Here is a 27607-nt window from a genome sequence, read left to right on the forward strand (position 1 = left end):
AGTCGGCTGAGGTCCAGGATGGAGCCTCAGCATGGGAGTGTCGAATGCCCTCAGGCCAGCGCTACGGATGCGGTCAGCTACACCTTCGACCCGGAGCCCATGCAGGTGGGTCGAGCTCGGCTCTCCCGGGAGGAGAAGGCGAGACGGAGATCCCGTGGTCTTTGCCTGTACTGCGGCGGGAACGGACACCTGCTAGACTCCTGCCCGGTAAAAGACCACGCCCGGCGGTAAAAGGAAGGCTACTGTCGGGCGGGATCTCCGTGGAAAAGACCTCATCCTCCACTCTCCTCCCGGTGAGATTGCTGTGGGCAGCTCAGGATTATTCCAGCCTCGCCCTCCTCGACTCGGGAGCGGAAGGTAACTTCATTGACTCTGCCCTTGCTCACAAACTTAACATACCCACCATTGCACTCAAGAACACCATCTCTGTCAACGCACTCAACGGACAAGTTCTCCCTGACATTTCATTCACCACTGAACCACTTACACTGATCACTTCCGGCAACCACACCGAACGCATTTCATTTTTCATCCTGGACTCCCCTTTGGCTCCCGTTGTCCTCGGTCACCCTTGGCTGGAGTTACACAATCCAAGGGTTGACTGGGGACAAAACTCTGTGTCTGCGTGGAGTGATAAATGTTATGAGTCTTGTTTGGTGTCTGCTTGTTCGTCTGTTTCTCGTTCTGTTTTTCAGAGTGAGACGGTGAATCTGTCTAACGTGCCTCCGGAGTACCTCGACCTGAAGGAAGTGTTCAGTAAGTCCCGAGCTGCTTCTCTCCCTCCGCATCGTCCCTATGACTGTGCTATAGATTTACTCCCAGGTAAGTCTCCGCCTAAGGGCAAACTATACTCTCTTTCTATTCCAGAGAGGGAGGCCATGGAGAAATATATTTCTGATTCTCTAGCCTCCAAATTCATCCGCCCTTCCTCTTCTCCAGCGGGGGCGGGGTTCTTCTTCGTGGGGAAGAAGGATGGTTCTCTGCGACCTTGCATTGATTACCGAGGGCTGAATAACATCACGGTAAAGAATACCTATCCTTTGCCGTTGATGTCTTCAGCTTTCGAGAGGTTACAGGGAGCATCCGTCTTCACGAAGTTGGACTTACGTAACGCTTATCATTTGGTTCGCATCAGGGAGGGGGATGAATGGAAAACCGCATTTAACACCCCCAGGGGGCATTTTGAATACTTGGTCATGCCTTTCGGCCTTTCCAACTCCCCAGCGGTTTTCCAGGCACTCGTCAATGATGTGTTGAGAGACATGGTCGACCAATTCATATATGTCTACCTGGATGACATTTTGATTTTTTCTTCGTCTCTCCAGGAACATGTTCGACACGTCAGACGAGTGCTTCAGAGGTTGCTAGAGAATGGGCTTTTTGTCAAGGCGGAGAAATGCGCTTTTCATGCACAGTCTGTTCCTTTTTTAGGGTACATCGTGTCATCGGAGGGAATGTGCATGGATCCCGACAAGGTTAAGGCTGTGATGGATTGGCCAAGTCCAGATTCCCGTAAGGCCCTACAGAGGTTTCTGGGGTTCGCCAATTTCTATCGGCGTTTTATTCGCAATTTCAGCCAACTAGCCGCACCTCTGACTGCCTTGACCTCTCCCCGAACGACGTTCAGGTGGTCCGATACAGCCGAGGCTGTATTCGCCAAACTCAAAAGCCGCTTTGTTTCGGCTCCCATCTTAGTCGCCCCTGATTCCACACGTCAGTTCGTGGTAGAGGTCGACGCGTCAGAGGTGGGGGTAGGAGCGGTTCTTTCACAGCGCTCTCCCTCAGATGACAAGATGCACCCGTGCGCGTTTTTCTCCCATCGTCTTTCTCCTGCCGAACGCAATTATGACATTGGTAACAGAGAGTTGTTGGCCGTCAAGTTAGCGTTGGAGGAGTGGCGTCATTGGCTTGAAGGGTCGGGGGTACCTTTTATTGTATGGACGGATCATAAGAACCTTGAATATATTAGATCTGCTAAAAGACTCAACTCCAGGCAGGCTCGGTGGGCACTTTTTTTCGGACGTTTTGACTTTGTTCTCTCGTACCGCCCCGGGTCTAAAAACATCAAACCCGACTCTTTATCTCGTATTTTTGATGCTTCCGAACGCCCGGTTACTCCCGAGTGTATTTTGCCAGAGAAGATAGTTATCTCTACACTCACATGGGAGATCGAATCGAAGGTCAAAGTGGCCTTAGAAGGGGTAACGCCCCCGCCCGGCGGCCCACCGAGTTGTTTATTCGTTCCGGAGGGGTTAAGATCCGAGGTCCTCAAATGGGGTCACTGCTCCAACATTGCCTGTCATCCAGGGGTAAACCGCACTTGCAGTTTAATAAAGCAACGATTTTGGTGGCCACTTATGGCTCGCGACATTCGCAGTTTCGTTTTGGCTTGCTCGGTCTGTGCGGTTGGTAAGACATCTAACCAACCTCCCCAGGGGTTACTTCAGCCGCTGTCTGTTCCTTCGAGACCCTGGTCCCACATCGCTCTAGATTTTGTTACCGCCCTCCCGCCCTCCCAGGGCAAGACGGTCGTTTTGACCGTCGTGGACCGATTCTCGAAGGCAGCACATTTCATTCCCTTGCCCAAATTACCCTCAGCCAAGGAGACAGCGGTATCTGTAGTAGATCACGTCTTTCGGTTACATGGCCTCCCGATGGACGTGGTCTCCGACAGAGGTTCCCAATTTGTGTCCAAATTTTGGCAGGAGTTTTGTAAATTACTAGGAGCCACGGTTAGTCTGTCTTCGGGTTATCACCCCCAAAGCAACGGTCAGACCGAGAGAGCCAATCAGGATCTGGAGAGAGTGTTGCGATGTTTGGTATCCAAGAATCCTTCATCCTGGAGCCAGCAACTCTCTATGGTTGAGTACGCTCATAACTCGTTACCAGTGTCATCTACGGGCCTTTCGCCATTTGAGTGTAGTGTAGGTTACCAGCCACCTATTTTTCCTAGTCTGGATTCCGAGGTCGCGGTCCCCTCTGTTCACGCCTTTATCCAGAGGTGTCATCGCACATGGACCAGAGCCCGTGAGACTCTGCTCCAGGTGGGAGCGCGCACCAAGGCTAAAGCTGATCGCCACCGGTCTAAGCCTCCCGTTTACGTCGTCGGTCAAAAAGTGTGGCTTTCTACCAAGAACATTCCTCTCCGCTCCGTATCTAATAAACTTGCTCCCAAATTTATCGGCCCGTTCACTGTCACCAAGATCATTAGTCCGGTGACAGTCCGCCTCAAACTCCCTCCGGCGTACAGGAGGATTCATCCCGCCTTCCATGTATCCAAAATCAAACCTGTTTTTCACTCCCACCTTAATCCGCCAGTCCCGGTTCCCCCACCGCCGCGACTCGTAGATGGGGAACCAACTTATTCGGTTAATCGCATTCTGGATTCTAGACGGAGGGGACGAGGTTTCCAGTACTTGGTGGACTGGGAAGGTTACGGTCCGGAGGAGAGAAGTTGGGTTCCTGCTAGGGACATTCTGGATCACTCCCTTATTGATGATTACAATCAACAGGTAAGGTCGGCTGGGAGCGTCAGGGGACGCTCCTAGGGGGAGGGGTACTGTCACGGTTCATGGATTCCCTGTCTCACTCTTGGGTGCGTGTTGAATGTAGGTGAGGGCGGAGCCTGGGATTGGCTCATCACGCACCTGTGGCTGATCACCTGCACCAGCTGCAACTCATCACCTTCACCCTATTTAGTCTCTCTGTTTCTCTCTTGTCTTTGTCAGAGCGTTGTTGGATGTTTCCCCTTGTGTCTCCGTGTTGGTTGTCGTTTCCCCCTTCCGTGAAACGCTGGATCCCTTCCCGGATTACCTGTACCGACCTCCCGAGTCACAGCTGCTCACAGCCTGCCCGTGTCGCCAACAGAGCCTCTCTCACTGCTCTGTCTTATCCGGACTTCTTCACTGTTCTGAGTTTTGACTTCTGTGACACTATCCGTCAAATAAACTGAATTACTTGCTTTTGAATCCTGCCTCTGTGAATCCGTTACAGACATACTGGAGACTTGGAAGTAAATAGCCACGGCTAGGATTGGATAAGATTTGCATATTTAATAAGCTTCAGCTCCTGTCATATCTATGCCTCTGTCAGTTCAGTTCACATGAGGGAGGGTTGTTTTGAAAGCAGCAACCGGAATGATTCAAGTGCATCTTTATCAAACAAACTGATTTATTTCTCATCCACCCGCAATTGATCGGACTATTATTTTTGTATTACATCGCCCGCACGATTGTTCGATATAAGCGTGAACTGCGCGCACACACATACACGTGTGCACCCTTCAAATGACAAGTCAAGAGAGAGTGAACAACAGATCAAGAAGGGAATATAAAGAGATTCATCGGCCTGCTGACAGACTTATGTTTTGGTAGCCTGTCTGAAAAATACACAGCCCCGGGACGTTGGGCCTTGCGGGCCCATACATGTCTATGACTCCAGCGTGATAAAGGTTCTGTTAGACACGTAACATTACACATAAGCAAAACGATCTATAACAATGCAATACTATTATATAAAAAACACGTTTTACTCACGAAGTGTGTTGCACCATTCCTCCTGTTTGGATCCAATATAGAAGAAATAGCATTGTGAGATTTGTTTACAAACGATCCTGCAGTGAAATTAATTGAACACCATTATCTTCCCCAAGTCAGCTAGGACTTGTCAAGTTCCTCAAAGCTAAAGTTCAACCACACATTCCTAATATTAGGATCCGAAAGAAGCTTATGCAGCGACTGCGTTCTTGCACAACCAGGAATAGCGCAATATCTTGCTTTATTCTTCGGGATGTTTATTGCTGCTGGCTAGCGTGATCCGATGAGTCAGTGGGCGGTGCTACTGAACTACACGTGCTTATTATTATGGGTGTGCATTGGCACTGCCTTCACGATTCGATTCGATTACGATTCACCAGGTAACGATTCGATTCGATTCGATTACGATTCACCAGGTAACGATTCGATTCGATTCGATTCTACGATCCATTGTGATGCATCAAAATTCTACTGCACACAAAGCAAATTTTTCATCAGTCATGAGGCAATTATAAATTAATAATTATAAAGATCACCATATTACATTTTTTTTCTGTATTTTTGATCAAATAAATGCAGGCTTGATGAGCAGAAGAAACTTCTTTCAAAAACATTACACATAGTAATGTGTCCAAACTTTTATATAATAAAATACTCCATTCTGGGCTCTAGACTAACTTCTCTACCTGCAGCAAGGGTTACTACCAACTGCCTTTTGTTGCTCGCTCAAGCACATGATTATCGATGACTTTGCATGTTGATCAATACTAATTGATATACTTTGATCATTGGCAATGCCACAAAAGTTGATATTTGCTAAATATTTTAATTTGAGAGAGTAGTGTTTGCTAATACTGATCTGTTTTTTTTGTTTTTCTCATCAGATGTGGTCTTGAGCTTAAAGCCAATGAAAGTAGACGAATACATGGCCAAAGACTTGAAATATGCACCTGAGAGGACTGGTGGCGGTAGCAGAAAGAAGTAACAAGAAAGGAAGACTTAACCAGCTGTGTTTAATGTTGCCCAATGTTTGGGCCGTTTTTTTTTAAAGGTTAAAAAAAGCTAGTTCACCCAAAAATGAAAATTCTGTCATTTACTCCTCACCCTAATGTCGTTCCACACCCGTAAGACCTCCATCTTCAGAACACAGTTTAAGATATTTTATATTTACTCCGAGCTTTCTGTCCCTCCATTGAAAATGTATGTACGGTATACTGTCCATGTCCAGAAGGACCAGAAAGATAATAACATCATCAAAGTAGTCCATATGTGACATCAGTGGGTTGGATAGAATTTTTGCAATGAAAGCAATGAAAATACATTTTGGTCCAAAAATAACAACAACATAAAAAGTGACAGTATACCGTACATACATTTTCAATGAAGGGACAGAAAGCTCTTGGACTAAATATAAAATACCTTAAACTGTGTTCCGAAGATGAACGAAGGTCTTACGGGTGTGGAGCGACAAGGCGAGTCATTTAAAGGGTTAGTTCACCCAAAAATGAAATTGATGTCATTAACTCCTCCCCCTAATGTTGTTCCACACCCGTAAGACCTCCGTTCATCTTCACACACAGTTTAAGATATTTTATATTTTAGTCCCAGAGCATAATGCAGTATGCACACTATACTGTCCATGTCTAGAAAGGTAATAAAAACATCATCAAAGTAGTCCATATGTGACATCAGTGGGTTAATTAGAGTCTCTTGAAGCATCCAAAATACATTTGGGTCCAAAAATAACAAAAACTACGATTTTATTCAGCATTGGCTTCTCTTCTGCGTTTGTTTTCAAACCTCAAATAAAGATTCAAACAGCCATGAATCAATGATTCGGATCGCCACAATGCTCTGGGACTAAAATATAAAATATCTTAAACTGTGTTCTGAAGAGGAATGGAGGTCTTACGGGTGTGGAATGACATTGGGGTGAGTCATTAATGACCTCAGTTTCACTTTTGGGTGAACTAACCCTTTAATGACAGAATTTTTGGGTAAAGTAAAAGTTTGACATGTGTACAATTGATGTGAAAGGTTGGCACAATTGCAGCTATGTAATAAAGCATGTTTCCTACGTCAGTGAAATGTCTTTATTAATCTTCTTCCTGCTCTTCCTTTGACCAATTGGCTTCTTCCAAGCTGACTGTGTGTTTTTGCAAACTTAGTGTTTATGTATCCATTTCAAGGTGTTTGGTGTTACTGTTGAACACATCAATACTTCAGTGAAAACAGTTTAACAAAAACTATGTTGAAAAGCAGGACTTTATAGTGACGTTGAAATTTCAACGTTGATTGGATTTGCAAAATCTAAACTTAAATCAATGTTGGCAAATTCACCTATGTTGAGAAACATGACGTCGGAATGACGTTGCCATTTGAACGTTGATTAGATTTGCAAAATCTAAACTAAAATCAATATTGTTTCAATGTTGGCAAATTCACCTATGTTGTGAAACGTGACATTGGAAAGACGTTGCCATTTGAACGTTGATTAGATTTGCAAAATCTAAACTTAAATCAATGTTGGCAAATTCACCTATGTTGAGAAACATGACGTCGGAATGACGTTGCCATTTGAACGTTGATTAGATTTGCAAAATCTAAACTAAAATCAATATTGTTTCAATGTTGGCAAATTCACCTATGTTGAGAAACATGACGTCGGAAAGACGTTGCCATTTCAACGTTGTTTAGATTTGCAAAATCTAAACAAAATTCAACGGTTATCCAACACTGGCACCTGACGTTGATTCAACAGTGGCTCAATGTTAAAATGCCAGCTGGGTATATATATATATATATATATATATATATATATATATATATATATATATATATATATATATATATATATATATGCTGGGAGATTTACAGCACACAAACACAACATTTAGAATATGAGCTTTTGAAAATTTAGAAAATGATCTCAAGATCTAAATAAAATCTTGTTTTACTGCCAAGAAAAACTAGCCTGACAAGCCAGACCCACATCAAGATGTTTGGTCTGGAAACTCACCATAGACAGGACTCAATCCGAGGGGCGGGATAAACGGTTGTCTTTTAGACTCCCTCTGCACGCGATAGGATAGCGCTAAAACCAACCAGAGCAACGAAGGTGAAACGGAGCTCGTTGATAGATTAAACATTCGCCGTATCCGGTCGGCCAAACTCTGAACACATCTTCCCTTTTTAAGAATGACTTCAGTGCCGTTCTTTGTTCTTTTCTCAGAGAAAAGCTTAACTTCAAGTCTTCCAGAGTCGCGGTCAAAGCTAATTCGAAAGACTGCTGTTCGCCAGCTTCTGTGTTTATTGAGAGTTGCTAGATGACACTGGTGCGCAGATTAGATTTGCTGCCCCTAGGGTGCATCTACATTTCTAGGCTAAAGAAAAACTTAAATCACACCCAAATTAAATGAAAAATATTAATACTACTACTAATGAAAAATACCCTGAAAAATACTGAAGCACATTCATTGTATTTAATCAGACTGAAACAAGCAATGGTTTCCTCAATTTATAAAAGAGTTTTATTTGTATTGTCTTGTATGATGGTCGATTTTAGCAGCTATGAATACGTTTACCAAACACCACATTTAAAAAGTACCAAATTAAAGACAGCGAAACACTAGTATTGAAAAGAAAAAAAACATTTAACACAATATTTAAATTAGCATTGTCAGATATTTTAATGAGCTTCTAGAAGTCTTCTGCTGAGTTCAGTCGCCTTTTTTGTTCTTCATTATTCTCAAACTTCAGACTCAGCCCTCAGAGAACTGCCTGAAGAGGAACTCTGATCTTTTGTCACTGAAACTAGGCACTAGGCAAACTAGGCAGTCAGAAAAGCCTTCAGACAAACTGGGTGCCACAATTTTATTCAGAGAACAAGAAAAAGAAACCAAAGGGCTTGTATGAGTTAACCAATAAAGATAATGATGATCTGGTAGAGTGGAATAAGCTCGGTTTGCTCCGTTCACTCACTTGTAGCTGTGAAACACCATATCATTGACATGAACGTGCTTGGTGGCAGAAGGAACCATCTCACGAAACTACAGCAAGAAAACAAGATAACATCACTCAGTGACTGACTTTGCATTTCTGTGCTTCAATTGATAATTTGGTAAAATGGAACCATTTTGATTATACAGAATTGTATTTTTAAAGTTACCATGAAACAGAAGTTGTGATAGTCTTTTCTTCTCTATGGTCAGGGCAGGACTGAGGGGGCTGAGGAGTTCATGTTTGAGCCCTACCTACGCTACAAAACAACTACAACATCATTACGGAATGGCACAAAATAAACACAAATTTAAACATGTTTTGTGCTTCCTAGAACAATTAATATTCAACATGCCTAGCCAAAGTTTAAAGGTAATATTAAGTGCTCTCTAACTTGAGAGGAGCTCAAAACTCTGAAATAACACGGAGCGATAAAGCCATGAACAGTATTTTTACATTTATTGTCATATCTCTTTAATTGAATCAATGAATTCAATCGCATGGCTATTATTACCAGTAAAAGTAAGTCAGTATCAATACAGTCCATTTTTGGATTTACATGTACTGTTTAGACATGGAGGTACACATCAAATTATAATTGCATAAAGTAAGTTAAGAGATTAATGTTTTAAATTTAACATTTTAATGTAGAAATATTAAATAAATGAAACAAGTCTACTTTTTAACTATGAAAAACAAATTAGTAGCCTAATTCAATTATTCACAAGTCTAATTTGTTCAGATACGTTAATACTTTGATAAACTAAACACTGTGTTGCCTTTTTATTATTTTGCGGACATTTCCTCCCTATTGCCACTACCAGAATAGTGTGATTATAGCTGAAAAAGAGCGCTCAAAACTCTTCAGATCGCATAATTTAGTGGAAAAATAATAGAAGTTATCCTTCTCTGTAAAGCAATGATGAGGCATGATATATGATCACTTATTAAGATCTAATCAAACCTGGTTACTTTATGAGAGTTTCTGATAGTGATGGGCAGGCCGAGGCTTCTGGAAGCACTGAAACAGTTGTGCCGAAGCTTCGAAACAACACCCAACACCCGTCTCCATGATGCCATCTAGTGGACACCAGCGTGTATTGATCTGAAATAACCTTGACAGTGATGTATGTAAAAAACACGTTATCATCATCTGTCTGACAACTACTTGGTTTTGTAACCAGTAGCATCATCATTGTAAATAACTTTAGTCTTTTGTTTTTGTTTCTCTGTCATTAAAAATTAAGATTATTAAAAGAAATAAAGCCACAATGTGTCATTTGTTACATCACATTTGTATTCAAAAATTTGAATTGCTCTGCTGGTGAAGGACTTAGTCAACTTATAATTTCTCCAGCCTTTGAAAAAAATATCTCACAAGGTGGGACACTTGTTGCTGGCATGCACAAATATGTTTTAGTAAGTACATACAAATAGGGGTGACCACCTGCTAATAAGCTCAAGGGGGGACAAAGGGATGTTTCTGAGGGACAATGTGCGACACTGCCACCCCACGAGCAGACGGGCAGATAGTGGTTTACCCATTTCTAGCACATAGCACCTTACATGGTATATTAATAATGCCATATTCCCCTAAACATGTGTAGGCTAATTGCTGATGTATGCTCATTAGGCCAACCAATGTGTATTTTTGACACAATATTTTGAACATTCAATGAATTGACAGATGCACTTCCACTTACGATTTACTTTAGCTATTTTACTTTACTTATTTTTCATTACAATTTATTCACTTTAAATAAATTATAATATCAAATTATATTATTAGCATAATTTGTAGTTGCTCAACACCACAGGAACAGAAAAATAAATAAATAGTTAAGTTAAAGTTAAACTAAAAGTAAAGTGAACTCTAGAGGTTCACGGAATGAAAAGGAGGGGAAGGATGGTGAACTTCCATGTTAGTATAAAGTCTGCACTGCAAAAAAATAATAAAAATAAAATAAAATAAAATAATAATAATTTCTTACTTAGTATTTTTGTTTTGTTTTAAGTCTAAATATCTAACAATTCTTAAATTAAGAAACATTTACTAGACATGTAAAAAATATTGTCTTGTTTTGGGGGAAAAAATCACTCAAAATTAGGCAAAATAATATGCCAATGGTGAGAAAAATAATCTTGTTTTCTGCTTGAATTAAGATTATTTTTCTTACCCCATTGGATTATTATCTTATTTTAAGCAAAAACTCTTTAAATAGAGGTATTTGTTCCCAAAACAAGACAATTACTTTTGTTTGATATTTTTTATTTATATTTTGGCTAGAAACAAGCGTAATACGAAAATACTAAGAAAAGCATTTTTTGCAGTTTGAGTCTGTGTCGTTTGACATCGTATTTGATCCATGTCCGATTGAGAGAGACGTTTTGCAAAGGTCAAAAAAAGGTCTCTCGGTCAACACCTTTCAGTCACAAATATTCATTTTCCCAGTCTTTCTTGTACCCACTCCTTCCCTTTTTAGTTGATGATTGCGGTGCCTCAGACATCAGAATGACAACAGCAGTTCAGCTGTGTGTGTGGCAACAGTAGTGTGCTGAACTGTCAAGTAATGCTGGTTTGGCTACCTGAGGCACGAGGATATAGAGCGACCAACTTTTTGAGCAAGCATGCATGCGTGACACGGTCTCAATTTGCGGGACGCATAAATTTGGCTTCAAACGCTGTGCGCGCACGCGCTACGCGGGACGGGTGGTCACCTAGGCCTATACAAATGAGAGAAAATTACTGAAAATTAAGTTAATGGATCATGCATTCTGGGCCAACACAATACACACATCTCACTTTATGTGGTGTTTCCAAATGGAGCCAAGTCTAAATATAACTAACCAAAGTGGACTATAAATCTCAATTATATCACAAAATGTATCTTCTCTTACAAAACCCATGAGGTGAAGATGGATTAACTTCACTTGTAAACTGTGGGAATGAGGTTCATTCCGATGTGAGACTGTGGTTTGTTCCCGCCCCTTTTAATCAAAGCAGTTTCGACAGGCGCACCTGATGAAACACTTCGGTGCTTCGTTTAGCGACAGTCACATGACATGGTGCGTTTCGAAACATCGGGGCTTTGGGATCTCGACACAGCGTTGAGGTTGAAACGTCAGGTTCGCGTCAGCCATCCCTAATTTCTGAGTGTCCTGTCATCTGTTCACTTCCCACAGTGAAAGGGGTAAGAGAGAGGTCAGTAGCGCGGGAAGGGGGGTGCTGCGGGGGCTGCAGCCCCCCTCGTTATAGCATCACCCCCCCTGGTGGGGGGCTGTGGACTAAAATTATATTGTATTTAAAACATGAAATGAAATAAAATAAATTAAAATAGACTGACATAACATACTGTGTTTTAATGGGATTAAAATAATGGGCCGTGGATATATAACTAATTAATAATTATTTTAATAATTCATCAGGAAGTGCTTTCATCACATCATGTCACCTAAGTTAGCTCGCTCTCGTTTGGTCATGGTTAGCAATAAGCAGTAGAAACGTATTTGTAGACTTTTTTTGAGTAACGTTACTACACGGAAAAGTAAAATTTGGAAATCTTCTCAAATAAAGTATGTAAACAACAACGACGCTGACCACACCGAAACAAACTCTGTTCAGACATCCGCGAGGTTTGTGAGCTGGACGGTATAAGTTAGCCTACTCTCACCAGTCTGCTGAGGTCGGGACGCATGATATTTTACAAACGTGATTATGAATCATTATTTCTCCAAATATGCGCACATGATGGACTAAAAGCCCTGGCAGATGCTGAATATTGTATGTAGCCTATGAACACAAATAAAAAGAATGCTTTATGAGTGATGATTAACGTGTGTCTGTGTATGATCCATGGGCGTCGGAACCATTGTGTGTCGTGAGGACAAGACTCACCCACTTTTAAAGACCAATGATATATTGGACCCACTCACTTTTATCGTCACTAATTCAACACGTCTGTTTACCTACCCCTAACCGAGAAAAACGTATTAGGTGACTCTTTTTTTCCACTTTTCTAATATTTTCTCAAATTTTATTGAAAATAAATGCCTTTCTGATCTGTGATGTGAAAAGGGAGTAGAGCGAGTTCGGAAAAAGGCAGGGCAAATAACTCAGTGATTTCCGTAATTTTGTCTGGCGCAATCAATAGCGCAATTACTCCAGCAAAAACAAATTCTGAGACCACCCACAGTTGACACCCATGGTATGATCGCGTTTTAACAAGTAAATCATTTTAAACAACAATAATCTGGGGCGGTGGGTCCGTCTGTGCTCTTTGACGGTAAAGGGGGGTTCTACAACACCTGTCTGGTCGCCACCGACAAAGGCTTCCAGCGCGCCTGAGAGGTGTGAGCCAGTAAGCAGGTCGCGACCTACATTCACACACACGTAGCTCAAATCATGTACACCAGGCTCAGGAGTGGTGCTGTTATGTATGTTTTGATTTTGGTTTAGTTTGGAAGTTTAGTTATGGTTTGCGGACGTCAAAGATGTTTTTTTCTACATCGTTTTTTTGTTAGTTAGTTTAGTTGTTTTGAATCTTTAGTTAGAGAAGTTTTGTTATGTTTGGTTCTTTGATTTAAGCACCATTCGTTTGCTCCTTCTCTCTCCCCATTTTTGATGTCTGTTTGATCCTGACTGCTCGTGTACTTTGCCAATTTACTTTCTATATTATTACTTTTCACTAAATTACTTTACAATAATATTCACATTAAATACTTTTCAAATGAGATTGAGTGTCACTCGTTCATTTTCCACTATCTGTCACGCACACATCTCTATTGGGTTATGTCTGATATTATGCTAGACATTTTAACATCTAATTAATGAGGGACGTAACAGTAACAAAGGTGCCTCCTACTGGCTGGGGTCCATTTGGGCTGCAGCCCAGTCAAGCTCAATGGTAGGTCCAGCCATGCCAGTAAACACATCAGAGAAGTGAATTTTCACAATTTAAAATAAAATAATAATCATAAATAATTTACAACCAATATTGTATACAAAAATATACATACAGTAAAGACCGTACCCTGTTGTTATGCTTTGCTTGTTCCAGACTGGCTGTGAAGTTGAAACACCTGCAGGGGACTCCAGCGCTTTGACTGACATCTACATATCTGTGGAGAAAATCATTGACGGTGCCATTTCAGTTGAAAAGATAAAACAAGCATCTGCTTTGGAAACTGAGGTAGGCACCTTTTTCTAGACTCAGCGTCAGGGTTAGTGTTGTCCACCACTACGCTCTGGCCTTCCTTTAGAGCGCGTTCACAGGCTGACACAATGCTGCCACGAGCCAAGCAAGTCCTAGAGTTCATGTGCAGATTTCACAGCATTACAGGCAGTTAAAGGACAACTCGGGTGAAAAATTAACCTAGGGGTAATTAACACATGGTTACCGAGTAGATCGTTCTCGGGGATGCGTTTTCATGAAAATCAAATATAAAGAGTTTTATCTCTAAAAACAGATTAGCCTCTAACGCTTGTCCATGGGTCACAGAGTAAATAATATTAAATCGCTAGTTAATACCACTAACAAGGCTCAAAATAGCCTCACACTAACACGGTAGCATAATGATGGTCCCTATTGTAATATTTACCATTTTATAATCAGTAGTGTAGAAAAGTTCATGAAAGTGTCACTCCACAATACAATAGCTAAGTAAATATGTATTGTAATATGTAAATATGCATTGTGCGAACTGTTAAAACATTTGTTTACACATTTTGCTGTTGATAGGGCTGACATTTTATACCACCAATCAAGATAAATCTTATCTCAAACCCGTCGCACCTGTGCAGCGGATCGGGGAGCTGTTCGTGTGGCTTGTCATCTGTTGGGTGAGACAGACACATGCTGGTGTCTGTGAGCTTCGTGTGCTGAGACCGCTGCAGAACGGAACAGAGATTTTTCTGTCTACTCTTGACCTCTGTGGTCCGTTTGTTCACCAGATTCACCACTAAGGTTGTACTGCCTATTGGTCAGAGGTGGGTAGAATATGCAAAAACTGTACTCAAGTAAGTACTTGTAGAAATATTTACTGAAAGTAAAAGTGAAAGTAGTCTATGGGATGATTTTAATCTCAAAATGATTAATACATGCGTGCACAATTATCCATAAACTTTTTACTATCCACAAATGCCTTTCAACTTTGAACACAGAATTGCATGAATGTGCTGCAGTTTGTACAAATAGAGACATTTTTGTGAATAGAAATGTTTTATTTTTCATTTGTGTATAATTTGTGCATACCACAAAGAAGATGTGCATTTGTGGATCATGTAACACGTGCATTTATTGACGTGTTTTCTGCTTTGATCTCATTTGATTCATTTGGATTTGAGACTTTCAATTTGTGTTTTCAAGCATTTCACAACCCACACACTAACAACTACCAGTGAACACGCCTGGTGCTGATTATTAATGTATGCACAAAGGTGTATTTCTACATTTAAACTAATACTACCACTTGTGTGTGCAAAATCCAGATATAGCCCACATAATAAACTAACGAGTGCAATGTCGCCCAACGTAACAAATTAAAAGCACAGTATTTTCATTAGAAACTTACGAGGTAAAGTAAATGTAACTTCCAAAAAATATACTCTTAAAAGTACAATAGTCTTAGTGCATGTCATTGTGATTGATTACATTCTTCCAACATATCATGGTCTACACCCACTTTATCTCTGAACAAATGTTTAAACATAGTTTTTTTTTTTAAACATTCAGTAATTTCTTGTCCTTCAATTTAATATTTGACTTGATATGGTTCAAAACAGGGTTTCTGGAGTTGCTGTTCGTCTAAACTCTACAGCTATGGACTCAAAGAAGGGTTTTGTCTTATTATGGATGTTGCTGTCGTCCACCTCCACTGGAATCAAACTAGATGGAAATGGTTATGTTGACATTATCATTGCTATCAGTTCAAAAGTACCACATGATAACACGCTGATTGATAAAATAAAGGTGAATATATACTTTATTAAGCAAAATATGCATTAATAGTTTTAGTGGCTTTTGTCAAAGATAATATTTTGTTGCAGTTTTAAAGGTGCCCTAGAATGATTTGAAACAATATGTTAAATTGTTCTCTGATATCTACATAGAGGGTATGTGGCTTATGTAAGGGCAAAAATTGTCCAGATACAGTTTACAGGTCCATTTACAACCCTATAAATTGTCCATAGGATGTAATGCTCTGTTTTTGCCTTATTTGGAAGGGTCATGAATATTAATGTTAAGCTCTGCTCTGATTGGCTTATTTCAGCCGCTCACAGCACAGTAGTTCAGCTGTTCATGAAATGGCTCGTGAGTCCTGACAGAACACAGACCGACTGAGTGACACTTTAAGCAGAAAATCTCAAATTGAGACTGATAAAATGCAGCTTACTTGTTTATTGGTGTTTTCCGATCCGCGAGAAAGAGCTTGCGTGCTTGCGGTTGCCAGATTTCAGTCATTTAAATCCCTCAAACAGAGCTTTTCTGGGAAAAGAACACGTTTACTATACAGTGTTTTACTTAAACATGTCCAATCTGGCAACCATCTCCCTCGCAACTGGATGATCTGAAAACACCAATAAACAAGTAAGCTGCATTTCATCAATCTCCATTTGAGATGTTCTGCTTAAAGTGTCATTCAGTCTACATTTTAGACTTGTCTTTTTTTGTCAACGATATTGCATGTTTATATAACGTTAGTCACAATGTAGGCCACGCAGTGACTGTGATGTACTCTGAAATACATGCGAAAACATCATAGGCCTACTTCAGTTCTCAAAAATATAAATATATTATATTTTTACAAAATGAATAGGCTTAGCAGATGACTGTCATTTTAACTTATATGGTGGAAAAGGTGACATTTGCTAAAAGGATTGAGTGAACGATCTGTAAGTAACGGATCTACGGTTGTATTTTGTAATACAAAATAATATTAACCTTTGTCATTAGACACACTATTTAGTTTTGTATGGTACGTGAAGTTTCCTATTGTTACTGTGCGAGCACATCTCTAAGAAACTTTCAATTTAATCAGAAATTTTTTAAACAGCTAGTCAATAAGTGGATAAATTACTACTTACTGCTTGCCAGGAATACAGTAACCCCATCCTTCAGTTTAAGAAGCTGAGCGGAGCTTGCTTGAAATAGGCCGAACAAACAAACAATTTTGAATTAAATTGTTGTGGTATCTGATTATAAACATCAACCATGACTTTGACATATGAAAAGTCCTCACGTCCCCTGCACAGCTTATGATCCATGATCTGCAGTTTTTGCTATCCTCGAGTGTCTTATTTACCTGCAGTCCCGATGATTCGGCTCCGTCAGTTTCGCCTGACAATGAACATGTTTGGACAGATGCAAATTTTGGGGGCGTACATATAAATTATCCCAAACGCTTGCGTCACGGTTCGCGTTATGCTGAGAATCACTTATTTTTCTGTGGTGTTTTTCATGCATTAGATTTACATATGAAGTAGGAGGCAATGGTGTTTGAGACTCAGTATGTGATGTCCATGTACTGAACTCTTATTATTTCACTATGCCAAGGTTAATTCAATTTTTCATTCTAGGGCATGTTTAAAGGACAACTCCGGTGAGAAATGAACCTAGGGGTAATTAACAGATGGTTACAGAGTAGATCGTTCTCTGGGATGCGTTTTCATGGAACTCTAATGTAAAGAGTTTTATCTCTAAAAACAGATTAGCTTATAACACTAGTCTGTGGGGCACAGAGTAGTGAAATTAAATCGCTAGTTAATACCACTAACAAGGCTAAAAATAGCCTCACACTAACACAGTAGCATAATGAGGGTCCCAACATGCAAACCGAAGCATTGAGAACTTTGTAAGAGTACAAACAGTTTAATAAGAAGACAGTTTATAGACATAGTGCATTACGCGTTCACGGACAGGCGCCATCTTGGAAAACAGTCTCGACTCATCGAGCGACGAGAGCTCTGCTAAGTGATGAACTGTGACTTGGAATCTCATATGGTCCGTTGTTTCCGGAAGAAAACACTGAACACAACAGAGAAAATAAATAAATAAATAAATAAATGTCCATGTTATTACATTTCACAAACTTAATTCCTATCGACCAGCTCACTTAGAACAGCGCTCGTAGATCGATTCATCGAGACTGTTTTTCGAGATGGTGCCTGTCCGTGAACGCGTAAGGCACTATGTTTACAACGTATCTTCTTATTAAACTGTTTGTACTCTTACAAAGTTCTCAATGCTTCGGTTTGCATGTAGGGACCCTCATTATGCTACCGTGTTACCGTGAGGCTATTTTGAGCCTTGTTAGTGGTATTAACTAGCGATTTAATTTTACCACCCTGTGTCTACCCTGTGCCCCATAGACTAGTGTTATAAGCTAATCTGTTTTTAGAGATAAAACTCTTTTCATTCGACTTTCAAGAAAACGCATCCCAGAGAACGATCTACTCTGTAACCATCTGTTAATTACCCCTAGGTTCGTTTCTCACCGGAGTTGTCCTTTAATAAAATCAAAGAAAGAAATATAATCAAGTTTCAATAGCAGTATTTGGGAATGAACAAATTAAAGTATAATTATTTTAATAAAAACTATACAAATTGAGTTTTTCCTCATTTTTCTTTCTGACAGGATATGGTCACTGAAGGGTCGGTTCATCTTCATCAAGCATTGGATAAAAAGGTCTATTTCAAAGAAGCTACGATTCTAGTTCCACCCCACTGGAATAGTAAGGAATTTACCAGAGCAAGAACAGAGTCCTTTGAAAAGGTACAGAGAATTATGCCATTTCATCATATGTGTTAAATATTAATGTTCAGTTGTTTCAATAACATACTGCTGACACAATTTCTAAATGAAATGCAGGCAAAAATAATAATTGATAATGAAAATCCAAAACACGGTGATGAACCCTACACTCATCATTATGGTGAATGTGGAGCTGAGGGTCAGTACATTCATTTCACCCCAAACTTCCTCCGAGACGACTCACTCATTAATCTTTATGGGTCAAGAGGTGAATGTCATCTGTTATCCTACTGTATAACATTAATGCAGTCATCTGTTGGCTTTACTAACAAGAATGTTTGTTTGCAGGAAAGGTCCTGGTTCATGAATGGGCTCATCTGAGATGGGGCGTATATGATGAATACAGTGAAACCGAGCCATTCTACCTCTCTAATGGCCATTTTGAAGCTACAAGGTCATAAAACTTTAAAGGGGGGGTGAAATGCTGTTTCATGCATACTGAGCTTTTTACACTGTTAAAGACTTGGATTCCCATCCTAAACATAGACAAAGTTTCAAAAACTAATGTTGGACGTTTGATGGAGTATTTCTGTGTCAAAAATACTCCTTCCGGTTTCTCACAAGTTTCTGAGAGTTTTTTTCGAGTATGGGTCGGCTTGACGTCGATAGAAAGGAAGGTCCTTGTATGGGCCGTATGGGCTCTTCTCCTGGTAGGGTGCGCGCGCGTGACTAGAGTGAGAGAGGAAATGCACGCCCATAAACACTCTCTCAGGTGCAGATCCAGTCGTCCGTGAACACTTATGTCATTATAGTCTGCGCCACGCTCCACTTTATTCCTATGGGTGACATCAAGCCACTTCAACGCTTCAGCACAGCATTCCCGGAATGCAGCGCTGCATTTGAACTGATTTGAACGCAGAAATGACGGGAAGCTTCACAACATCGCTTCAGTCGCGTCGCAAAGTGGATCTCCACCGTTCACTGCTGTCAGGACTTCACCAAATCATACCAAAGAAGTGTGTTTTTGACGGCGCGGTCCCAGCGATAAAGGTTCGGTCTTGCTTTGGAAGCAGGCGGTGAGTAAAACTGCTTCAAATGTCTATGCTGTTGGCTATCGTCGCGTGAGTAAACATCAGTAAACGACACGATCGCGTATAGTTAATTTATCAATGGAGCATGCGATCTATGGTGTGTGTTTAAATACATTTGTTTAGCTGACCAATATAGGTGTCAGTTTGATTATTGTAAAACCACCCAAAAATAAATCTAGCGTTCTCACAAAGCGTGCTTTGTCATTCAAATGCGCTAACGGTTACTCCATTGTTGTTCTATGTATAACGTTACACTAGTCTGACGTGCAAAATCGCTTTGCTTGCTACTGCTAATGTTTAGTCGCATACAATAGTCCATAAACCGAATCATGTCCTCATAAACTGCGAGCAAACACACACAAATGTTGACAGGACACTAAATACATTACATACCACAGAGACGGACGTCCTGCTGTTGCTGTTTCTCCTGTTCAATTTATTTCAGCCTCCGGATCCGATTCTGGATCATATATGTATTAGTTGAATCTGGGTAGCGTTTTCTTATCCAGGCTTGAGGACGTCACCACTTTGTGCGCTCGTCATTTTTTAGCTCCGCCCACACGATACGCCTCCAGGCGCTCGTTTTTTTCCGGAAAGACTCGGTACAGCCCATATTTCTTTTATAAATATAATAAAACTAAAGACTTTTCGGAGATATGAAGGATGCAATACTACTCTATAGGTACTCAAGATTGACATGAGATTGACTAAAACTGAGTGTTTCACCCCCCCCCCCCCTTTAACAAAAAGAAAGCGTATTATTAAAATCTCATTTGAAATGATCTCAACTATTTATTTCCTTCCTATCTTTAGGTGTAGCAAAAACATTGAAGGTCAGATTTATAATGAATTACGCCAACACTGCCCCACTGATCCACAAACTTCACTACCGACTAAGGGGTGCAATTTTTATCCTAACAAATCTCAAGATACAAACACCTCCATAATGTTCTCACCAAGCCTGGACTCTGTAAGTACAGATTTTACATGTTTCCACACATGCAAAATGTATATTTTGCAATTAATTCATGCAAACATATAGAATTGATTTATTATTCAAAATATCTGATTTCAGGTGAGTACATTTTGTCGTGAAAAAGAGCACAATTATGAAGCCCCAAACTTGCAAAATGAAAAATGTAACAAAGCAACATTGACCGTGATATTTGAGGATTCTGTGGATAAAGACGCACTTCGTCCTCTAGAACCAATGAAGTCCTCTCCACCAGCACCATCCTTCAAAGTTGTGCAGCGAATGCATCGAGTTGTTTGTCTCGTCCTTGATGTCTCAGGAAGCATGAATGAAGTATGCCAATTCATTAACTTCACTTCACTGTTAAAAAAAGTCAGGTCTCCAATTGAAAATTTCATTATTTTTTTTTATCTAAATTTTTTAGTTGGCCAAATTGAATTTCTGTGAATTAAATTGCATTGTCAATTGGAAACTGTGTTGAAAACAAAAGATGCTTTCTTATAACCTTCAGTGCTCTGATATGAGCTCAATCAATTTGAAAACTAAGAAAGCATAAAAACTGATATCACATTTTCCAGGACTCCAGAATCCTTCGACTCAAGCAGGCTGCCACATATTTCCTGCGGTACATCATTGAGGATCAAGCCAGTGTTGGAATTGTGACCTTTAGTACTAATGCTAATACTCTCAGCCCCTTGATTACCATTGACAACGAGTCCAAACGAGAGAATCTCATCAGATTTTTGCCAAAAGTAGCAGACGGAGGGACAAACATGTGTGAAGGCCTCAATCTAGGCTTGGAGGTACCATATTAATATGTTTATGATGCGTTCAGTAGCCTATATAGCCCTCAGTTTGTTTTGTGCTTATGATCTGTATTTGTCTTTAAAACTTAAAGGTACTCAAAAAGGACAATGGGGATGTAGTAGGGGATGAAATCATTTTTCTGACAGATGGTGAAGCGGACAATATTAATAGTTGTGTTCTGGCTGCAATTGAAAGTGGTGCTATTATACACACAATAGCGTTGGGTGATAAAGCAGCTAAAGCACTGAGGGAAATGGCAGGCAAAACTGGTAAGTAACATTGTTGCATAATGACGTACACTGTTTCAGATAAAAAGTCCCAGTTAAACATTTTTTTGAATTTCATTAACAGCAGTTTTCAAACTCAGGTCACTCAAAGTGTCTTGCGTTCACACCATGTCAGAAATATGAAAATTCAATTAACACGTTCGGTGGTTTGCATAACTTAAGCTGCGTTTCCACCACAGGAACTTTCCCCAGGAACGAGCAACTTTGGAGTGGTACTCGGTGTGTTTCAATCGCAGGGACCAAGATCTAAATGAAGTTCTAGTAAAAATCTCCTCCCTCAGAATTCAGTTTTCACTGGATTCCGTCCTCCGCAAATAAACTTAATACAGCCTGTATTAAGCCTTTCGTCGGTCCATCCATTGTATTTTTTTCAACTCCTTTGTTTATTTGAATAGCTCTTGACCTGAATAACTCTTACTGCACGCACCGCAACAGACTTTTAGGTTGAAATAAAATGCTGTATGAACTCAATCAGCACATTTAGTTCCCAAATCCCACCCCCCAAAGTTCCTGAACTTTGAAAAGTACTAGGCTACCTCGCAAGCAGGGCCATTTTGAGGGGGAATTTTTATAGACCCTGGTTTAGACTGCTTTATTTAGACCCTTGTTCTTGTGGTCAAAACACATTGAGTTCCACCCTAAAATCCCTAGTTCCTGGGGAAAGTTCCCACAGTGTTAACGTGGCTAAAGTCCCTGCTCGTGAGGTAGTTCTTTTTCAAAGTTCAGGAACTTTCGAGGGCGGGACTTGGGCACATGCTGATTGGTTGCTCCATGCAGCATTTTATTTCAACCACCATTTTTAAAAGTCTGTAAGATTTCAGAGTTGTTTGCTATTCGAATCAACAATGAAGTTTTAAAAAATGACAGATAGACCAACAAGGAAATGCAGACAGAAATTGGTCTAGGGGAAAAGTTCCTGGGACAAATAGTTTCAGGTAATTACGGTGAAAACGCGGCTTTACATATTTCTGATATGACCCACAAGCGTTTCACAGATCAGTGGTGATGCTCCGCATGATACATGACATCCAAAAATAAACATCACATCACCATCACTGTTCGGTTCACTAACAAATGACTCTTATGAACCCGGTTCTTCTAATAAATCATTCAAATGACTCACAAACCCTGAAGTTGCCGAATCAGCCTGATGAATCCTTCACTCAATTAGCTCACCAAATAAACTTTTGATTCACTTAATTAAACTCCCAAGTTCCATGTAAATACATTTTTTTTGGCTGGTCTCGAGATTATAGTAGGTCTACTATGCAACTGTTCCTACTCAACCCACAAAATCAAACCAGCGTCTATGGCGTGGAAGGTAGGCATGCTAACAAGGATTCTAAAGACCGGAGCCTTTAGCGTCAGTCTAACGCGCCTCTTGAGGCCAGGGGAGTGAGGTTTACACGCACAGCTCTCATAAGTAGGCCTAAATCACAATAGTCATATTGAATATGAATGTGTGTTTATTATCCAGTGCATATTTCTCTTATGTTCTATGTTGGAATTAGATGGGAAATTTATCACAGCCAGTGATGACATTCTCTCTAATCAGCTACTGAATGGATTTTCTTCACTAATAATACCAACAGGAGATCAAACAAAAGACCCAGTTCAGGTTTGACAAGTAATTACTCATTCATTCAAGGTAAATGACTTTAATATTCTAATATTTCATTTGTATCACCATTTTAGTTAGAAAGTCAGGGAATAAAAACATCAGACTGGTTTAATGGGACAATTTCAGTGGATCAGACCATTGGTACTAACACCAGCTTTACAATAACCTATGAAAAAGGTTTACCTCATATTTCCATACGGTCCCCAAGTGGCTCAACCGACTATCAAGCACAGATGCGTCATGATCAATCAGCAAAAACAGTCACTTTAAAAGTTCCAGGAATTGCAGAGGTATGACAGTCAGCACAAGATGTCATTAACTTTCCTAAAACGTTTCCATTCATTAATAATACTGTTGTGTGTTTACTAGCCTGGGGACTGGAAGTACAGTATCCAAACTCAGACTCTTCAGTCTCTGACTATAACAGCAACGAGTCAAGCGGCACGTGCTGATGTTCCCCCAATTATAGTCAAAACCCGCACAAACCAGCAGTTCAGTGACGGCACTAAACCCATCATAGTGTTTGCTGAGGTCAGTCAGAATTACAAGGCTGTAATAAATGCTGAAGTGTGGGCTACACTGGAGTCTGACTCTGGGTCCACACAACCATTACAGCTCCTGGACAATGGAGCAGGTAAAATTTCCATTATTTTTGTTTAAAATATATAGTTTGTGCACTCAACTGAGATTTAAACTATATAGCCAAAAGTGCTCAAATAAATCGAGAAGTGTTTTACAGGAGCTGATGCTTTCAAAGATGATGGCATCTATTCCAGATATTTCACACAGATGAAAAAAGGGAGAAGCAGCTTGAAAGTAAGAGTGAAGAATCAAAATGGACAAGCCAGATTTACTCTTCCAAAAAGTGGTGGTGCCCCATACATACCTGGATATGTGGTGAATGGTAAACCATGAGATCGAGACTCCTAAAGCTAACCGTTCAAACATTTCCTCGACTTTAAATGTATTCATGCGGTTCCTCCAATTTTAGGTGTGGTGGAGCTGAACCCTCCAAAGCCTCCAGTTTCAGAGGAATCACTTGCAATCGGAACTTTTACCAGAACAGCCACCGGAGAGAGTTTTGAGGTGGTTCTTAAAACCACAACTCCACCAAATTTCCCTCCTAATAAAATCATAGATCTGAGTGCTGAGATCCAGGAGAACTCTGTGCTTCTCAGCTGGACGGCTCCTGGTGAAGATCTCGACCATGGGACAGGTAATGTATACATTTAATACAAAATAAATGTCATAATCACAAAATAATGTATATTTTATAGGCCTTACAATGTGTTTCTTTACTTTCTTTACTAGCTAAATCTTATGAGATCAGGTGGAGCTATGACCTTCAAGAGCTTCGACTCAACTTCAGCAATGCTCATGTAGTCAACACAACCGTCTCACCGCAGGAGGCTGGATCAGTTGAACAGCATTCATTCAATCTCAGTTTCTCAATCAAAAATGGCACCACAATGTTTTTTGCTATTCAGTCTGAGGACAAAGAAAATGTAAAATCTCAACTCTCAAACATTGCTCGAGCTTCAAAGATCCTCCCTGATCCAAAAACCACAGAAATGCCAGATCTAGACCTGAAGTTGGTGTTTCTTGCCATTTCTGTTTGTCTTGCAATTGTGGGGATTATTGTTGGGATAGCAACATGGGCGTTGAGACGAAAAAAACGTTATAGTTCTTATACTACAACCAACACTTAAGAGTTCACACTTACATCAAATTAAAAAGAGTAAAGATTATGCGTATTCGGCATGGTCTCTGGGGGAGGGTTCTGAATTTTGGCCTGAATCCAGAGTACTCCCCCAGAGAAATTAGAATTGTTTATATTGGAAATGCTTGTTCAAAATTCATATAATTAAACTTTCACTCAGATGACGACTGCTGTTATGTTCAAGTTTTAATTTAGCTATTGTTGCAATAACCCTGCAAATAAATAAATGTGCCTAAAGCATTGATTTAAAGTTCAAATTATGCCCATGTCTACAAAAGATCTGTGCACTCCCATTATGAATTAAGTAAAAATTAATAAATAGTTATATTTCTCAGTAGAAAGCTTGTATATACAGGTCCTTATAAAAAAAAATAGCATATTGTGATAAAGTTAATTATTTTCCATAATGTAATGATAAAAATTAAACTTTTATATATTTTAGATTCATTGCACACCAACTGAAATATTAAAGGTCTTTTATTGTTTTAATACTGATGATTTTGGCATACAGCTCATGAAAACCCCAAATTCCTATCTAAAACAATTAGCATATTTCATCCGACCAATAAAAGAAGAAGTGTTTTTAATGCAAAAAAAGTCAACCAAATAATTATGTTCAAATAATTATGTTCAGTTATGCACTCAATACTTGGTCGGGAATCCTTTTGCAGAAATGACTACTTCACTGCGGCGTGGCATGGAGGCAATCAGGCTGTGGCACTGCTGAGGTGTTATGGAGGCCCAGGATGCTTCGATAGCGGCCTTAAGCTCATTCAGTGTGTTGGGTCTTGCGTCTCTCAACTTTCTCTTCACAATATCCCACAGATTCTCTGGGGTTCAGTTCAGGAGAGTTGGCAGGCCAATTGAGCACAGTAATACCATGGCCAGTAAACCATTTACCAGTGGTTTTGGCACTGTGAGCAGGTGCCAGGTCGTGTTGAAAAACGAAATCTTCCTCTCCATAAACCTTTTCAGCAGATGGAAGCATGAAGTGTTCCAAAATCTCCTAATAGTTAGCTGCATTGACCCTGCCCTTGATAAACTGACTGTGGGTACTTGACACTGGACTTCAGGCATTTTGGCATTTCCTTCTCTCTAGTCTTCCTCCAGACTCTGGCACCTTGATTTCCGAATGACATGCAAAATTTGCTTTCATCCGAAAAAAGTACTTTGGACCACTGAGAAACAGTCCAGTGCTGCTTCTTTGTAGCCCAAAGTGGTTTGACCTGGGGAATGCGGCACCTGTAGCCCATTTCCTGCACACACCTGTGCACGGTGGCTCTGAGTTTCTACTCCAGAATCAGTCCACTGCTTCCGCAGGTCCCCCAAGGTCTGGAATCGGTCCTTCTCCACAATCTTCCTCAGGGTCCGGTCACCTCTTCTCGTTGTGCAGCGTTTTTTGCTACACTTTTGCCTTCCCACAGACTTCCCACTGAGGTGCCTTGATACAGCACTCTGGGAACAGCCTATTCGTTTAGAAATTTCTTTCTGTCTTACCCTCTCGCTCGAGGGTGTCAATGATGGCCTTCTGATCAGCAGTCAGTTCGACAGTCTTACCCATGATTGCGGTTTTGAGTAATGAACCAGGCTGGGAGTTTTTAAAAGCCTCGGGAATCTTTTGCAGGTGTTTAGAGTTAATTAGTTGATTCAGGTGATTAGGTTAATAGCTCGTTTAGAGAACCTTTTCATGATATGCTAAATTTTTTGAGATAGGAATTTTGGGTTTTTATTAGCTGTATGCCAAAATCATCAGTATTACAACAATAAAATACCTTTGCAAAAGGCAAAGCCACTGGTTGCAGATGTTTTAAGATAAGTTCATATATTTTCATTAATAATCATTTTAATTAGCATAATTATAGTTTTTTTTTTCTTCGCGGCAACAATTCTTAAGCTTACATGACGTTAAGCCGACAAGTTTTACCTCAGAGTCCGATGCAATGTACTGACTCGTGTTAATTTAGGTAGGCATGTGAGACGATAGATTAATACAGTATGTGATTACACAGAACCATGATCCCCTTACGAAAATTAAACATGGTTGTATGTAGGGATGTCACAAGTACCGGTACTTCAGTACCAAGTACATACTGAAATGTTAAAAATGTGACTGTATAGCATCGACTCACAAGTAGACTATATTCGGTCCCGCAGCTGCGTTCAGTCGCGTCACGCAGGGCTCCAGACTGTAGCCGAAAATATACGAGTGTCTGTGTATATTAAATACTATTTAAATATTACTCTTCCATGATTTGCGTCTCTGTGTGAATGACGGGCGTCATATCATGAACACAGAGACTCAAGTCACGGCAACCCGTCAAAATAAAAGTTTGATTTAAACGTGAATAAATTGACAGAATATATTAGGTTTGTAGTTGTCATTGTTGCCAATTTTAACACATTTGTGTATTGTACCATTTGTCAAGCAATAAAAATGATTTCTAAACATGGTCTAAACATGCATTCTTCATTTGTTCTTTCATGATTGTCTAGTTTTACAGTAGGCTAATGCACAGGAGATGGTTAATTTAACCCAGCATGTGTTCTGTCCAATATTTACCCAGCGCTGGATTGCCAATTGGGTTGTTTTTAACCCAGCCATTTTTAGAGTGCATGAACTGGCTTTTTATAAAAAATGTACACGGTTGTCTGAGGTCAACTAATGACGTTTGTGTGGTTTTTACATTCCAAAACATCATAACTAATAAATAATAGGCTATTTTCTACAATGGTTTTGAGGCTCTCTTCTGAACGCTGGGTTTTGATGGGCGTGACATACTGGAGACTTGGAAGTAAATAGCCACGGCTAGGATTGGATAAGATT

The 27607-nt window shown here is 40.2% G+C and overlaps 1 protein-coding gene and 2 long non-coding RNA genes across 11 annotated transcripts in view; 2 read left to right on the top strand and 1 right to left on the bottom strand.

Annotated features, from left to right (window-relative positions):
- Positions 1-27213, top strand: part of LOC137084662 (calcium-activated chloride channel regulator 1-like) — a 39887-nt gene extending 12674 nt beyond the window's left edge. The window contains exons 1-17 of one of the 9 annotated variants that reach the window (XM_067451020.1): positions 11565-11736; positions 13592-13723; positions 14273-14520; positions 15316-15502; positions 18168-18305; positions 18402-18552; positions 18633-18738; positions 20189-20345; positions 20451-20681; positions 20927-21151; positions 21247-21424; positions 22954-23060; positions 23138-23353; positions 23433-23697; positions 23803-23967; positions 24055-24279; positions 24375-27213. In XM_067451020.1, the coding sequence (XP_067307121.1) occupies positions 15353-15502; positions 18168-18305; positions 18402-18552; positions 18633-18738; positions 20189-20345; positions 20451-20681; positions 20927-21151; positions 21247-21424; positions 22954-23060; positions 23138-23353; positions 23433-23697; positions 23803-23967; positions 24055-24279; positions 24375-24772 (2712 nt within the window). In that variant the 5' untranslated portion in view covers positions 11565-11736; positions 13592-13723; positions 14273-14520; positions 15316-15352 and the 3' untranslated portion in view covers positions 24773-27213. Of the gene's footprint in view, positions 1-11564; positions 11737-11957; positions 12184-13591; positions 13724-14272; positions 14521-15315; positions 15503-18167; positions 18306-18401; positions 18553-18632; positions 18739-18776; positions 19361-20188; positions 20346-20450; positions 20682-20926; positions 21152-21246; positions 21425-22953; positions 23061-23137; positions 23354-23432; positions 23698-23802; positions 23968-24054; positions 24280-24374 lie in introns of those variants that run through there. The other 8 variants (XM_067451019.1, XM_067451022.1, XM_067451021.1 and 5 more) reach the window with 8 other exon arrangements.
- On the top strand, positions 4466-6617 carry LOC137085261 (uncharacterized). Its single transcript, XR_010906945.1, has 2 exons — positions 4466-4915; positions 4952-6617. It is a non-coding gene; the product is annotated as an uncharacterized lncRNA (long non-coding RNA).
- LOC137084665 (uncharacterized) lies at positions 8516-13902 on the bottom strand. Its single transcript, XR_010906778.1, has 3 exons — positions 13732-13902; positions 13565-13652; positions 8516-8584 (listed from the first exon to the last, which is right to left on the bottom strand). It is a non-coding gene; the product is annotated as an uncharacterized lncRNA (long non-coding RNA).
- Positions 27214-27607: the final 394 nt, after the last annotated feature.

Source organism: Pseudorasbora parva, chromosome 8, assembly GCF_024679245.1.
Source record: "Pseudorasbora parva isolate DD20220531a chromosome 8, ASM2467924v1, whole genome shotgun sequence".
NCBI classification, from domain to species: Eukaryota; Metazoa; Chordata; class Actinopteri; order Cypriniformes; family Gobionidae; genus Pseudorasbora; species Pseudorasbora parva.